The 13,958-nt window shown below is 43.4% G+C and overlaps 1 protein-coding gene across 3 annotated transcripts in view; it reads right to left on the reverse strand.

Annotated features, from left to right (window-relative positions):
• STAB1 (stabilin 1) overlaps positions 1 to 13,958 on the reverse strand; it is a 59,507-nt gene that overhangs the window by 41,392 nt on the left and 4,157 nt on the right. For all 3 annotated transcript variants that reach the window (XM_059856310.1, XM_059856309.1, XM_059856311.1), the window contains 12 exons: positions 11,238 to 11,374; positions 9,670 to 9,785; positions 8,501 to 8,586; positions 7,401 to 7,470; positions 6,510 to 6,605; positions 5,916 to 6,032; positions 4,977 to 5,173; positions 4,661 to 4,794; positions 2,880 to 3,007; positions 2,577 to 2,668; positions 1,807 to 1,929; positions 173 to 319 (listed from right to left, as the gene is read on the reverse strand). In XM_059856310.1, the coding sequence (XP_059712293.1) occupies positions 173 to 319; positions 1,807 to 1,929; positions 2,577 to 2,668; positions 2,880 to 3,007; positions 4,661 to 4,794; positions 4,977 to 5,173; positions 5,916 to 6,032; positions 6,510 to 6,605; positions 7,401 to 7,470; positions 8,501 to 8,586; positions 9,670 to 9,785; positions 11,238 to 11,374 (1,443 nt within the window). The remainder of the gene's footprint in view (positions 1 to 172; positions 320 to 1,806; positions 1,930 to 2,576; positions 2,669 to 2,879; positions 3,008 to 4,660; positions 4,795 to 4,976; positions 5,174 to 5,915; positions 6,033 to 6,509; positions 6,606 to 7,400; positions 7,471 to 8,500; positions 8,587 to 9,669; positions 9,786 to 11,237; positions 11,375 to 13,958) is intronic.

The raw sequence follows: 13,958 nt of genomic DNA on the forward strand, positions 1-13,958 counted from the left end.
AGGTATTTTAATAATACCTAACAGGCCTAATCAGAGATGAAGACAAAATAAATAACCTTTTCCCTTTAAAAAAAAGCCTCACTGATTTTGAGGAATAATGATGAAAATTGCTTTTTAAAAAGTGTTTATTCTGCTACCCCACAAAAGAAAAGAAATATGAATGCTTCTGTACCTGTGGGTTTCTGAGGTTGTCAGTGCTGGGTTTTTTCCTGAGGCTGTTGACAATATGTATGATGCCATTGGCTGCTGGGAGATTTGACTGCAAGATGTTGTACAGTTCCCCTGGCAGATCTTGATACCGGAAAGATTTGATGTATGTCTGGGTGATAATAAAAATAAAAATAAAAAATAATAATCATAATCATAATCACCATGACAATAACAATAATATTGATGATGATGATGATTTATTTCCTTGTGGTACATCTGTGTTACCATGACACAGCTATAAATCAGTCCTTATGGCTCAGCAAGGGGAAGGCACACCCAGAGTTACCCTTGAAAAAATAAATGTAAGGGATGGCCTGGGTGACAAGCCCCCCACCCAACTTGAGTTTGGGTGATATTTTGATCCTGAGTGGTACTTTCAAGTCTTAATACAGAAAAAAAAGACCTCATCTGGGACACCCTGCTCCAGAATGAAGTTAGAGTGTGAGCAATGCTTGATCACAGTTCTGGATCACAAAAGGATGTCCTGACCACCACATAGCTGATTTGGAGGCAATCCTGGAAGTACAGCATTGACTGCAGCTTTTATTGACTCATTGTGCCTACCAAGGAATGTTTATAACAAAGCCAGAGCAGTCATGCTCACTGAACTTGTTACAAGGCAGGTGTCTGGTCCCTCCACTTTGTATGGATCCCTGTCCTGCAGCCTGGTGTGGGAGGGTGTCCCAAGGTTCACCTACAATGTAAGCATCCAAGCCTTGGTGCTGCAGCCGTGATTCAAGTTCAGGGAAGCACAGATTTCCTGTGCTCTTCATTTTACCATGTGCATTTTCAATTGCTCCTCCCTGCCCTAAATTTCAGTTCATGTCACTGAGGACTCAGTTTGAAACAAAGGAAGGGGAATGCAGACTTCCCAGATCAAAAAGATCCTAAGTAAACAAACAGGAAACAATTTTAAAAGGAGCATTGACACACTCAGTTCAGACTCCCCTGCTCCCAATAGTCTTTGTCCTTTTGATGTATTATGACCTGGACCTCAAGGCCAAGGCTGGATCCTCAGAGAGGAAACACAGGGCTCTCTCCCTTGGCCACCTGTGGGTTTGCAGGAAAGGTCCAGGATGGAGACAGAGAGCAGTGGATACCGGAAAATGTGAGTCAGTTGGAAAAGGAAAAAAAGAGCCTTCCATGTCAGAACACAACAATGAAAATTTCTTTGCTAGGAGGACTAAGGAAAATATAACAGAGAGGAAAAGAGAAACTACAAGAGGAAATATTCACATGTGGCTGTGTCCAAGCACACAAACTCCAAGGGAGCATTCAGTCTGAAGGGAGACTTTGTTGCCTCTTCCATGTCAGCCACATGGTGTAGAGAAGAGGTCTCTTCTCCAGAACACAGTGCATATAGAGAGCATGGAAAGACCATTCACATGTCAGATTCTTGCTTGTCTGTGAGACAGGAGATGTGGTTGCTTGGGTGTCTGGTCTTAAATCACCTTGCTTTAGACTACACAAAGGAGATTCTTGTTTTGATCACAGAAGAAGGTTTTCTGGTGAAGAAAGCTCATCAAGGAAATCATGCTCAAGCTCCGGCCTGTCTTATGTGAAAGCAGTGCCCCAGGCCTTCAGGAGATTCCTCACCTGGCTAGTGAATGTCAGCTGATGTCCTGACAAGGTCCACATAGTCTTGGCTTTTATCATATCTTCTATCAAGTGCAGACCAGGAACAATGTGCATTTTGCACAACTGCTCAGCAGCTGTGTCCTTTGGGGAGGAAAGCCCACATAAAAAAGAAAAATGACACGTTCTTTCAAAAACTTCATTTACCACAAGACCACCTTTCTCCCAGCTAACACATACAGAGAAATTCTTGGCATACAAGGCTGAGCTTTCCTCTTCATTTTGATTCACTGGAGTAGCACTCTGGCAAAACTCTTCATTTTGTCTGCACATCCAAGAGGGAGACTGATTAACCCGCAAGTGACTTTAAAGGAATCCCCTGGACAGAAAACTATTGGACTTAGACAAATTAAAAATTATCCTTGCATGCTGCAGATTATAAAATTTGCTGAAGTTCCCCAAGAGCAATTTTGCCTATGCTGGACCATGCAGGTGGTCTAATCTGCTGATATTTTAAGAATAGTCATACATAAGAGTGACTTTCCTGACATTAAAAACAAACAAAAAAACTCTGTCAGTACTGAGGAAAAAAATGGAGTTTTTTTAAAATAATGTGAGGGATATAACATCCTCTATAAGGCTGCAGACAATGAAAAGTTTTCCCAAGAGATGATTTCTCTAAATAGTGCATTCCAATGTTCCTCTCTTGTGTCAATCAGTTTTTACAGGCTGCAGAACTGAAACAGGAAAGAACCTTAAGACAAAAATTTGCTAAACCCAAGAAAACTTACGTTGAATTCCATTCTATCAAGAATGGGAAGAAGGGATGGTACAAAGACTGTGAAGGGCCCATATTTAGTCAGCAATGTTGAGCACCCAGAAGCTGTAAAAAGAAGGGCAGCGTGAAGTAGTTAAGCAGTGATGGTTTAACCACAGCAATAAATATTCCTCTTTTTAACAGCACAATTCAATCTACACAGTGTCAGCCTGGTACAAGCAACAAGCATTCATTTACAAGGAAGCAGATGGAGTTTGGCACTGCTACCCTGTCCCCAGCTTGCTCCATCCCCCAAGCAAAATATAAAAGCATTTACCAAACATTTTCTTGGCGACGTTTAGCTTCCTTATAAACCTTCCTCGCAAATTGTGCTGATTTATCTCACCCAAGAGATCTTTATAGCAACTTCTCCCATCTCCAATCTCCCCTTCTTTACACACACAGCTATGAGGCAAGGATGAAACATAACAAACCATTGTAAACCAGTTTGCAACACATTCAACAATTGCCAAGTAGAAGAACATGTCAGTAGCTACACTTGAAAGACCAATCCCAGTTCTCACATCATAGAATGGTTTGGGTTGCAAGGAACCTTAAAGATCACTTAGTTCAAACCTCCCCTGCCATGGGCAGGGACACCTTCTACTAGACCAGGTTGCTCAGGGCCCCACCCAACCTGGCCTTGAATTCTTCCAGGGATGCAGGTAAGGGCTGAGTAACTTCTGCCTAAACTGAATGACAGGAAAAAAGATGCGCACTTCTTCCAGGAAAGCAAATTTGTATCTACTCAAAGAGAATGGAGATGTATCTTTCTCAGATACAAGCCACATAAGGATTGTCTGCTTTAAAGTTCAGAGTACAGATTGCCACAATATAATTATTGACACCTTTTTAATTAGATATTTAGTCAGTTGTAGTAATTTCAGCATCTGAAAATCTGAGATAATGCATAAAACCCACAGGCTAAGTGACGATCTATCAAACAACTTCTGTGTGACCCCTTGGCTCCAGTGAGAAGCCAGCCCAAGCACACCAGGTACCTACAGTTCATCTGGAACTCACTGAGGGGCCCAGACAGGTTAATGACTTTTCCAGAAAAGCTTATCTACATGTGAAAATCTCTGTCCTGGTTCACACGGGTTTGCAGTCATCACTCAGAGACTACCAAAGATGTTTTTTCCCGTTTGGGCTTTGTCCAAGTATCAGCTCTGCTCTTTCTGTGTCAGCCATGCAAAGACATGCGACACAGGGGAGGAATTTGACTCCACTCCAGCCTCAGAGGGCTCAGTGCCAGCTGCTGGGGAACAGATCTGTAAGGCAGGGACTGCACTGAACACTGTGTCCTGCACTGTGCTAGCACATATTCAGAAAGGGAAGCCACTGTGTTTCAGTCTTGGCCTGGAGCACACAATGAGCAATAGTTGCTAATAGTTTTAACAGCATTGGAGAAGGAAGAATCAAGGAGACGGGATTGCTCTTTCCCTTTTTGGAGTCTCAGAGAAGCTCTACCTTTTCTTGAAAACACATAAAATTCTCAGGGAAGATTTCTCTGGTGTTTGAGAAGCCATTATGCAAAAATTATCCTCTATCCAGCTATTTTTCTCATCTAAGGGGTATAAACTTGTAGGTGTTTTGCTCCAAAGGACTATGTGAGGTCTGGTGTTTCCTCACTCAACTTATCCCTTCTCTGTCACTCTGCAACTCTAAATTATTTATTGCTTACCTGACTGGGAGAAGAGACAAAGTCTTATTCCTCATAAGCAAATATATGCAAATATGAGCAAGCAAGCTACACATCTCTCTTTTAACGATGGATTACTAACTTCTACCACCACTAGCCTGGGGAGCTACACACCCAGCTCACATCAAAGAAGACTCTGCCACCCCAGATTTAAAGCATTTTGTGACCCACATGCAATAATTTACAATGACTGATGTCAAACTCTACTTTCAGTAGGTTTGTTACAAACAAAGAACAACTCTGGCCCACACTCCTGAGATCACCCTCAGTTTCTTCAAAATTCAGCTCATACAAATCAAATTTCCATTCTAGCTGCAGAATAAGCTTCTTCATTTGCAGTTTTCAAACTGGCTTACCTAGGAGTCCCCTGAGAGTTAATTTCACACATGGCAGTCACGTCGCAAAGGTACTGCCGGCAGTCGCTGGGAAATGCCGAACACTCGGACGAAGGAGTTCTCCTACTCATCCCAGACTTGCAAACACACGTTGCCTAAGGAAAGGCAACACAGTGATCATAGAGCTGCATTCACCAGCTTTTACCCTGTGAGTTATCCTATGAAAGAGCTGCCTGGTTTCCCTTTGCAAAATCTCAGGTGAGGAGAGCAGATTTGACCAAAACATTCATCAGTTCATGTGAAGACCTTCTCCCAGTTTTGGCTGTTATTGCCTTACCTCTCCTGGACGTCTGTAAACACAAATGGTAGAGTTTTCTGGGCAGCCTCCATTGCTGTCAACACAAGGGTTGATGGGCTGGCAAATCTTTCCATCTCCTTGATATCCTTCTTTGCAGGTGCATTCATATGTACGTGATCCAAGAACTTTACATACAGCAAAGGGGGAACATGGAGAAGGAGCACAAGGATCCTGAGCTGCAATTAAAGAGATTAGAGGTGAGCAGAACCAAACTTCTGTTTTTAAAACAGCACTTATTTCAGCACAGCACACTGCAAGGCATGGAAAGAATGGAGCATAAGGAATTAGTTCTGTTAAACTTCTAAAATTTCACGGGGAAATGAAATCATTTCAGACAGCAGACATTTGGGAGTTTTTATTCCAAGGAATTTGGATGGCACATTTTCCATGTTACTTCAGGAACAGAAGTGTGAGTGACAGAGGATGCTTGGATTGATTCTGAATTTGCATCATATCTGAGGATAAATGAAACTGCAGTTTGGTCAGCAAAACCTGTAAAGAGCCAGTGAAAACATCTATCTATAGCTAGCTGATCACATGCATCTTATCAATGGTCTTTTAAGGAAACCAATTCAAAACCTTAAATTTGAAATCACTGAAGAGCTCCTCAGACTCCACACCTTATTATTTTAACTGGTTCAGACTCACCAACATCCTGCTGTCACTACTTAGTGCATAATTATAAGTGAGTGCTGGATGGAACTTGCAACTTTAATTCACTTCTTGCTTTTATGACCAAGCGAAAGGAGAGCCAAAAGCTTAGCCCTTAATCTTATGGGTATTCCTGAAAAAAATGAGTTTTAAACCTCTGCAGTGGAATAGGCATTGTGTTCACCGTAACCAAACTCCTCTGCAGATAGCAGTGTGATAGGATTTTTTCCAAACAGGACCATTTAGGGTCATAGAGAAGTTTCTCACCTTGGCAAGTGCTGCCCTGTTTTCTGTAGCCCACCTTGCAGTCACACAGGGCTGTCCCATCCCTCACCACACACTCGCTGTTGGCCTCGCACGTCACACCTTTGCAAAGGGGGAGCTCTGCAGTCACACAGCAAAGAGAGTTTCCCTTTGAGCATGCAGGGCACTGGTAGAAGATATAATTCACCTTACAGAGTATCTGGAAATAAAGGCAAATGTAGTTTCCCAAACTTTTGAGGTTCCCAAACATTTCCACATTTGAGGACCCCAAACTGGCACAAAAGCCAGAGGATATGAGCAGTGCAGGCAGCTCTAAGTTCCTGGCAGCCTAGGTAGTCAGGTCCCCCAAGGCTGACAGAAGAGATCTAGCTGGTGTTCCAGAGAAAGAACAGAGGCATACAGAGATGGCACATCTTAACCCCTGTCACAAAGTCGGGAGTAGACCCCAGCTCTTCCCTCTGTCTTGATCTCCAGTGCTCAAATAATCTTTCCTCTACATTCCCAACCTATTCAGTGCCTCTCTGCCCCTTTAGAGACACCCAAGCCCACATCATAGGGCTGCTCTCCCAGCCCCTCTGCAGCTACCAGTGTGTTTACCTTGGTCACACCTGGGGCCTGTGTAGCCTCCATAGCACGTGCAGCTCCCATTCCCAGCAACGCCGCTGTTGCATTCCCCATGCACACAGTCACACTCTGCAAGGGAAGTCCAGACAAAGTCTCAGCTTCAGCTTAGCTGCCAGACAATGCACAGGGCTCCAGGAACACACTGGCCAGCTGCCCTGGCACATGGCATCCTGATTTCCCACCAGTAACCCTCTAGCTCCTTTTAAAATTTGAACATGCCAGTCAGAGCTTTGAGAGAGTAAATTCCTTGTCCTGGACTCAAGAAGATGAGGTAAGAGCAGCCCTGAATGCAAGACCTAGACCAGCTTTTCAGGTGTGTCACAACCTCCAAGATCACGCCTATCTCACCTGTGTGGACACAAGGAAGCAGGAGCTAGACAAAAAGGGCTCCTGTAACAGGCAGGCTGCATTGCCATAATTCACTTCCCAAAGTGCCATACATGAGAGGCAGCATGGTGTGTAATCATGTTTTTATAGAGGGCAGCAAAGAGGAAGCTGGAAGACACGTGGAGCTGTAATAGGAGTCTGAAAAACAGTAGGGAAGTGAGTGTGGGTTGTTTCAGGGATGTAGGTAATGGCCTGGCTAGAAAGAGGGAGGAAACTGGGGACAGCCTGAGTAAGGGGGGAGAGAGAGAGAGATTTACAATAGGAAAAATGGACTGTTTGAGTGAGAGTGAGGATCATTTATTTAGTGGGACAGTGCAGAAGGGCACAAAGACAAAATGCCTAGACACCTGCTATTGAACACTGCCAGCTCTCTGCCACTTTCCCCTTCTCCAGCACCTTCCTCACTCCATCTCTTCCTCCTCCTTCCTTGTTTTCAGTTATCTTTGTGGAGGTTTCACTTGAATGACTTGTTCTTACCTGACTGACAGTCTGGGCCAAAACGATTTTCATCCTGGCAGTTCTGGCAGCCGTACCCACTGTATTGCTCCTAGAAGGACCCCAAAATTTGTCTGGTATTATTTTCTATATCATTCTATTATTTCACACATCATAATAGTTTAAAGTCTCTCCCCATTTTTGATTTTCTGTGATATCTGAAGCAACACAGTGAAGAAAACTGATCTGCTCAGTGCCACAGTACTAACCAGCCCCCATGGCAAAGGAGATCCCAGGGTGAGCTGACACACAGAGGGCATGCAAATGCCAGGAAACTCTGCTGGGCACTGAGCAAATAATGTCCTAATTAGAGACAGACAGGAAAGTTCCATCTGGCTCCTGATATCTCTCTGAAAAAGGAATCTGGAGTTCATTAATACCAGTGGGATTTTTTACATTGATTTCACGGGGCTCAGGGACCTTCAGCATACATTTTAGTTGATATAAGGTGTCTTCGAGTTAAATCCAAAATCAACTTTTCTGAAACACGAGTCCAAGAGGTAGGATTTGAGCTGTTAATTAAGAGTGTTGTAAAAATATACAGTTCATCAGGGAAAGTTTCAAGTCTAACACCGATTCATTACCCTATACATTTTAGAAACATCACTCTATTCAAGTGTGCAGGAATTGTTTATACTTTGGTTGTACTAAGTCTGGAGTAGTAAAGAAAAAAGAAAAAAGTATCTGCCCTAAATTCTTTCTCATCTCTCCTGTTTTTCCTGAGAGAGGGAGCCTCTGCCTACCTGGGTACAGCTCATTAACAGCCAAGTGTCTCAGGGCTTCTTGCAGCCATAGACAGATACAATTATTTCAACTGATCAGGGGTTAAATTAATGCAATTCTTTCCATATTTCACCCTTGAGACTCTTCCCAGCTCCACACCATCACCAACAGTGTTTTAGTGCTATTGCTGACAACAGCAATGCTGCAGGAAAACCACAGACACTGATGTTGGGATGAGAGGAGCTGCAAATGGCCTTCCAGGCAGAAGGGCAGCCTCCACCCAGAGCTCCTGCACAGACACCACACAAACAACTCCCTCTGACAAAGCACATCACCCTCAGAGCACATCACGCCCTCACCTTGCAGATGCAGGTCCCATTCTGCTGTATACCATCCAAACATGTCCCATGGCCATTGCAGGGATTTTCAGAGCCACCTGGACACTCTAGCAGGTAAGAGACAGGACAGGTGAGATTAAATTGAACAACCAGCACCTTTCCATCTCCTCCTGCCCCAGGTATTCCAGCTGTACAAAACAAAAGCCAATTCACCAGCAAATTATCCAGCGTGCCTAACACTAGCCCAGCGGTGAAAGGTCAAAGGAAAAGTCCTAACAAGCCCTAACTAAATTTCAACAAAGGCATTGAAACATTTTTTGAGGTTGGGCCACTGCAGCACTGAGAGGTGAGGGCAGTTCTGGAACTAGGAACAGACAGGAGCCTGCTTTGCAAAGATACTGAGCATTTTCATCTCTCCTTCGCTTCATGGAGAGCTGGAAGTGTGCCAGAAAAGCAGGGTCTCCACATCTTTAGAGTGGGGTACCTCCAAATTTTGAGGACTATTTCTGATAATTCTGAAATCTGTGATTTCTCTGATGAAACTAGTTGCTTATTCAAAGCTAGTATGAGAACAGGATCAAGCACTTAAACAGTCTCCCATTTTCTGCAGAACTGGAGGGGGCCTTTCCATATTCTGTCAGTCAAACATATGAGAAGTGTTTCACTTAGTAGGTCTTGATTTTGGATTTTTGAGACAAGACAAAACAAATTCTTATTACTTGGCATAATCTGAGTGGGACTTTTGGGATTGTGCTTTTCACTTGGGTTGGAATTGCTAAGTATTTTCTGTGGCTGAACAGCTGACTGACTCCAGACTATAGAGCAGCACACGTGGCACACGCGCTGCAGACAAGAGGGATATCAGAAAGATCTTCCTCTTCCTTTGGAAACTTTTGCAAAGAGGAACAAAAACATCCCTTTCCAAAAGTTTATTTTTATAGAAGAGACAAAAGGAAGTTCCACCACAGGAGGTTATGTTATGTGTTAAATGTAAGGGGATTCAACTCATCTGGAGCAAGGAGACTATGTGCTGAACAGACAGATGTGCTCCCAGACAAATAATGGAGACCTTGTGAGTATTCAAGGAATAATGAAAATTAATCACTTCAATATATATTTAACACCTTCTATTAAAACTGGTTTGACCTGTTCAACAGCTGGAGGTTGTTGTAAAAAAACCCAAAACTTACCGTAGCACTCTGTACCCCAGAATCCTGGACAGCACTTTTTCTCCTCAATTTCCTTCTTACACATGTGATGGCACCCTGGCAGGGAAAGGGTATTTTCTCCTAACTTGACAGAGTATCTTAAAAAGAATAATCCAAGATTATGATTATACCACAAACGCAGCACAGGCCGGCTGGAGGGTTTCTAGGCAATCACAATGCAGTGCCCTGAGCTCTGAAGGGAAGGAAGGGCCCTCATCCCCTCTTCCATGCACACACACAAGAGGTTTCACTCCAGTTATGTCTTCTCTAAAGAGGCCCATTGGTTCAAGCCTCAGAGATTGCTTAGAAGAAATCTGTCAAGGACTGGGCATGAGACAGGCTCTTGCATCAGGATGGAAACCTTGGGTGCTGAAGGGTTAAACAGCACAGAAACAAAGGTAGGATTTCCAGGGTGACTCAGCATTCAACTTCACATCTAAAATAAGTTTGAAAGAACAAAATCTCCTGTCAGGACTCATCCTTTTGTGTCTTTTACTGAAGATTCCAGATCAAAATACAGTAAATTTGGATTTAATAGCCATATTATTCACAGATTCTCTATTAAATCTTGGACAAATGCCTTAAATCCCTCAAGGAAGCATCTTCTTTTCAACCCCTCATCCCTCCTCTCTACACACAGTGTGAGTCCTTGGTGGCAGTGCCTCTTGTTCTGCACGTACACAGTACAAAACTATTCTTGGGTCTGTCCAACAACCACCACAAGAGTAGATAACACTCAGAAAAGCTGCATAGACTCACATTATTCTTACACTTCATTTTATTTTTGGCACCACATCCTTCCCAAAAGGAACTTGGAAATTGTCTCAATAGCATTGCTGCTTTGGCTTCATCTGACTCCTGTTTGTGTGCAAAAACTGCTACAAACTGCAAAACTGCCACCACTATTTTTAAAGTATTTTGAGGGAATCAGAGAAAGAGCAGACAATGGGGCTATATACTAACAGTTAACATTCACTGCTGAATACATACACAAACAATAACCTATAGTGTTTCATTTTACAAAAGCCTCCTAGTAAATTCAGTTTTCCTTCATCCTTTTCCTACCTGCCAAACTCAACAGAGTATGAGCAAGGAACACATGAACAAGCAATTGTTATAAAGTGAACTAGGAAGGTTAAAAGTTCAGAGGATTATTGCTGGAAGCTGGGAGGATATACAAGGAGAACTGTCATTAATTCTTTTTCTTAATAAGCCACTAAGGAATTCTGGGTCTGAAACAGGTTTTTATGCTAGACAGACCTCAGTTAAATTGCTATACAGCAGGATTAACAAACTCAGGTTATTTGGGGCAAGTTAAGAGGTTATTGTCATTTAATTTGTTCTGTGTATATAGAACCTGCCCAGCCAAAAGTCTGTGGCATTTGCAAAGAGAAGAAAACAACAATAATAGGGGCCATAAACCCATCTGAAACAGAACTCCATGGACCTTTACAGCTCAAAACCACGTGTGTGTTCTCCTGAAGAGCGCACTATTCCCTGCATAGAAGGGCTGCACCAAAAGCATACCACAGTTAGGAAACAGGCCTTACCTGCAGTCCCTCACCCCTGATCTTTGGGTGGTCTTTAACCAGCCTCTTGGACACAACATTTTAGGCACTGCAGCACAAGAAGTACATGCTGTATTCAAGGTGAACATCGTCTTGACATTGCATCGCATGGATTTTAACTTAAAAAGAGAAAACAGCACGGAAATAGCCCCAGATTAAATTGTTATCCCAGGCACTTATCTTGCCAATCTTGTAATATCTTTATCAAGTTGCACCATTAGTCAGATATCACTGGGGAGGGCAGTGGTCAGTGCAGCATGCTCTCCCATGGACTAAACACTCCTGCCAAGGTGCTGCATGCTTGGATCCACTGGATCTCAGATAGAAGCAACAGGGCAGATCACAGCTATCTTATCCTTCCCCTATGACCCACAGCAAAAATCCTAACCATTTTTAAAATAACCACAACTCTGCACTGCTAAATTCAGCTGATCTTTTACAAACATGTGGTAGTGGTGTGTGAGGACAAGCCCTAAATTAATAACCCTTGCCAGAAGACACTGAATTAAAAAGCAACACAGCATTTGTCTTTTCCATGCCACTGATAAAATCCAGTTCATTACTGTTCCATGGATCTGTAGAGCTGACTATGTTAGTTCAGTCTATTTCCCAGAGCCAGGAGCTGCTCACAGAAATATTTCTCGTGGCAACTGTCTGTGAGGAGGCACAGGGAGGTGGATGAAAAGGAAAGGTGCTCTTCACCTCTCTGAACACCTCAATGCTTTGACCCCAGGTGAGAATGACCCCATAAACATTGGCATGAAGATCAAGTAGGACACTTGGATATATCACATGGCTGGTGAATAAATCAGTAAGTCCTTCCACCCAACCAGAATGACCTTAGGGGTTTGGTTTTCCTCACAGGGCTTTCCTGCACCCCTGCACAACCTTGCTTTTCCAAGAGAAACATAGATGACAAAGTACAGCCTCAAGAGTGAATGATCCTCATCACATGCCAACCCGTCATTAAAACTTGTGATTTTGCTCCAAAAGCATTTCCTTGAATTTCTAAACTTCTGGAAACAAGCAACTGCATGGAAAGCTCATTAGTAATTTTGAAAAAAGACAGTATTTGCCACTGCTGATGAAAGAGAAAAGCTGAGGCATGAGCTGTGTATGCTCCAGAAGGTCATTGACTGGAAAAAACCCAGAGCTCATCTCAACTGTGCCTCTACAGGCATTGTATTTTCTAAAAATAAAAACATTATATCAAATTTTGGGAGAGGCCTTGATCTGGAATTTTTAAGCCAATCCTGAACAATGCTGCTAATGCAGCAGCCCTCCTGTCCCCAGAACTCCGTGTTTTGGATTCCCATCAGCAATCTCAGCTTTGCTTCCTCTGAACTTAAGCCCAAATACATACATTTGCCTCAAGGCAAGGGAGGAAGCCCGTGGCTTCCCATCAGTTATCAAGAGCTCAGGAAGGCCCTCCCAGATGATAGGTAGCAGACCCTGTCAGGAAAACCTCCTGAGAGATAACCCTCAAGTCTCAAGTCCACAGGGACATGTCCCTGGAATATTTCCTGACTCCTTCCCTCTGACTGGTGTCGTTGAGCTTTTGCTCATGTTTATGGATCCACCTCCTGCAGCCATACATGCAAGAATGCTGCCCAGTGAAGGAAATTATTTCTGTGGCTGTGGTTGCCCTTCCCACAGATATTAACTTCTAGTTGTGCTTCTGAGGCTCTCCTACCATACAGCAACCTCCAGTTCCCCTGGCAGCAGAATCTCTAGGAACCTCTTATGACAAGGACTCCCTTGCAGTATAAAGAGCACAAAACCAATCTGAGATCCACCAACTCCATCTCTCCTGTGAGCACCAGCTTTACTGATATTATCCAGCAGAACAGAGATCAGCTTTGCTGTTCCTTATGCACAGAGCAGGCAGAGGGGATTTCCCATTTTTCATGGAGCAAAACAGAGAAGAAGACAAACAATATGGATGAACAAACAAGGTACTGCCTCCAGAGTACTCTGTCTCCAAAGACCAGCAGGACCATAGATGGGGTCAGCCATCTGATTGGATCTTAAATGAGGGTCCCAGATTAAAGCTGGGCTTTTGAAAGGAGCCAGTTGAATCCAGGCATGTGGGTCTCACACAACAGACAGCTCCTGCCTTTTTGGTTCCACCAAATCCCAGCATTAGCCTTTCCTGAGACAATGGCTCAGAAAAAGGAATGGGAAGATGCCTGAGCAAGAAATACAAATGTGGACTCCTTCCTGTGAGTTATAATTATGCCACAAACCTCTACCAGGTATCTGAGCCACCCTATCCGTATCAAAAAGACCAATAAACAGTAGAGCACAAAACACTAAATTAAAATTCTCCAACCTTCTACTTCATCTGTACTTTCAGGCATCAGACACAGTTGGGCTATTAAATGTGTTCTCTGTCATGGTGGTGCAGGAAGACACCATTATTCATACATTATTCTATTTCCCTTCTCTTTCCTCCATCAATGTGGCTCCATTTTTCAATGGAAATGAAGAGTGGGAGGGATGGATATCTGCCATTTCCTCCCTGTTGGCATGTTTAAGTACTTGCAGACCTCTAAGACAAGACAGTTATTGTGGAATCCCCCCTACCCTACTGGGACACTAGATAAGCTTTAGGCAGCTTTCCAGTAAGACCTTCCCCTTTTTATGAGGAATATGCTTGTGTCAGCAGCAACAGGCAGGGGGAAAGAGGAAGAAAACAGCTGA

This window comes from Haemorhous mexicanus, chromosome 11 (assembly GCF_027477595.1).
Source record: "Haemorhous mexicanus isolate bHaeMex1 chromosome 11, bHaeMex1.pri, whole genome shotgun sequence".
Taxonomy (NCBI): domain Eukaryota; kingdom Metazoa; phylum Chordata; class Aves; order Passeriformes; family Fringillidae; genus Haemorhous; species Haemorhous mexicanus.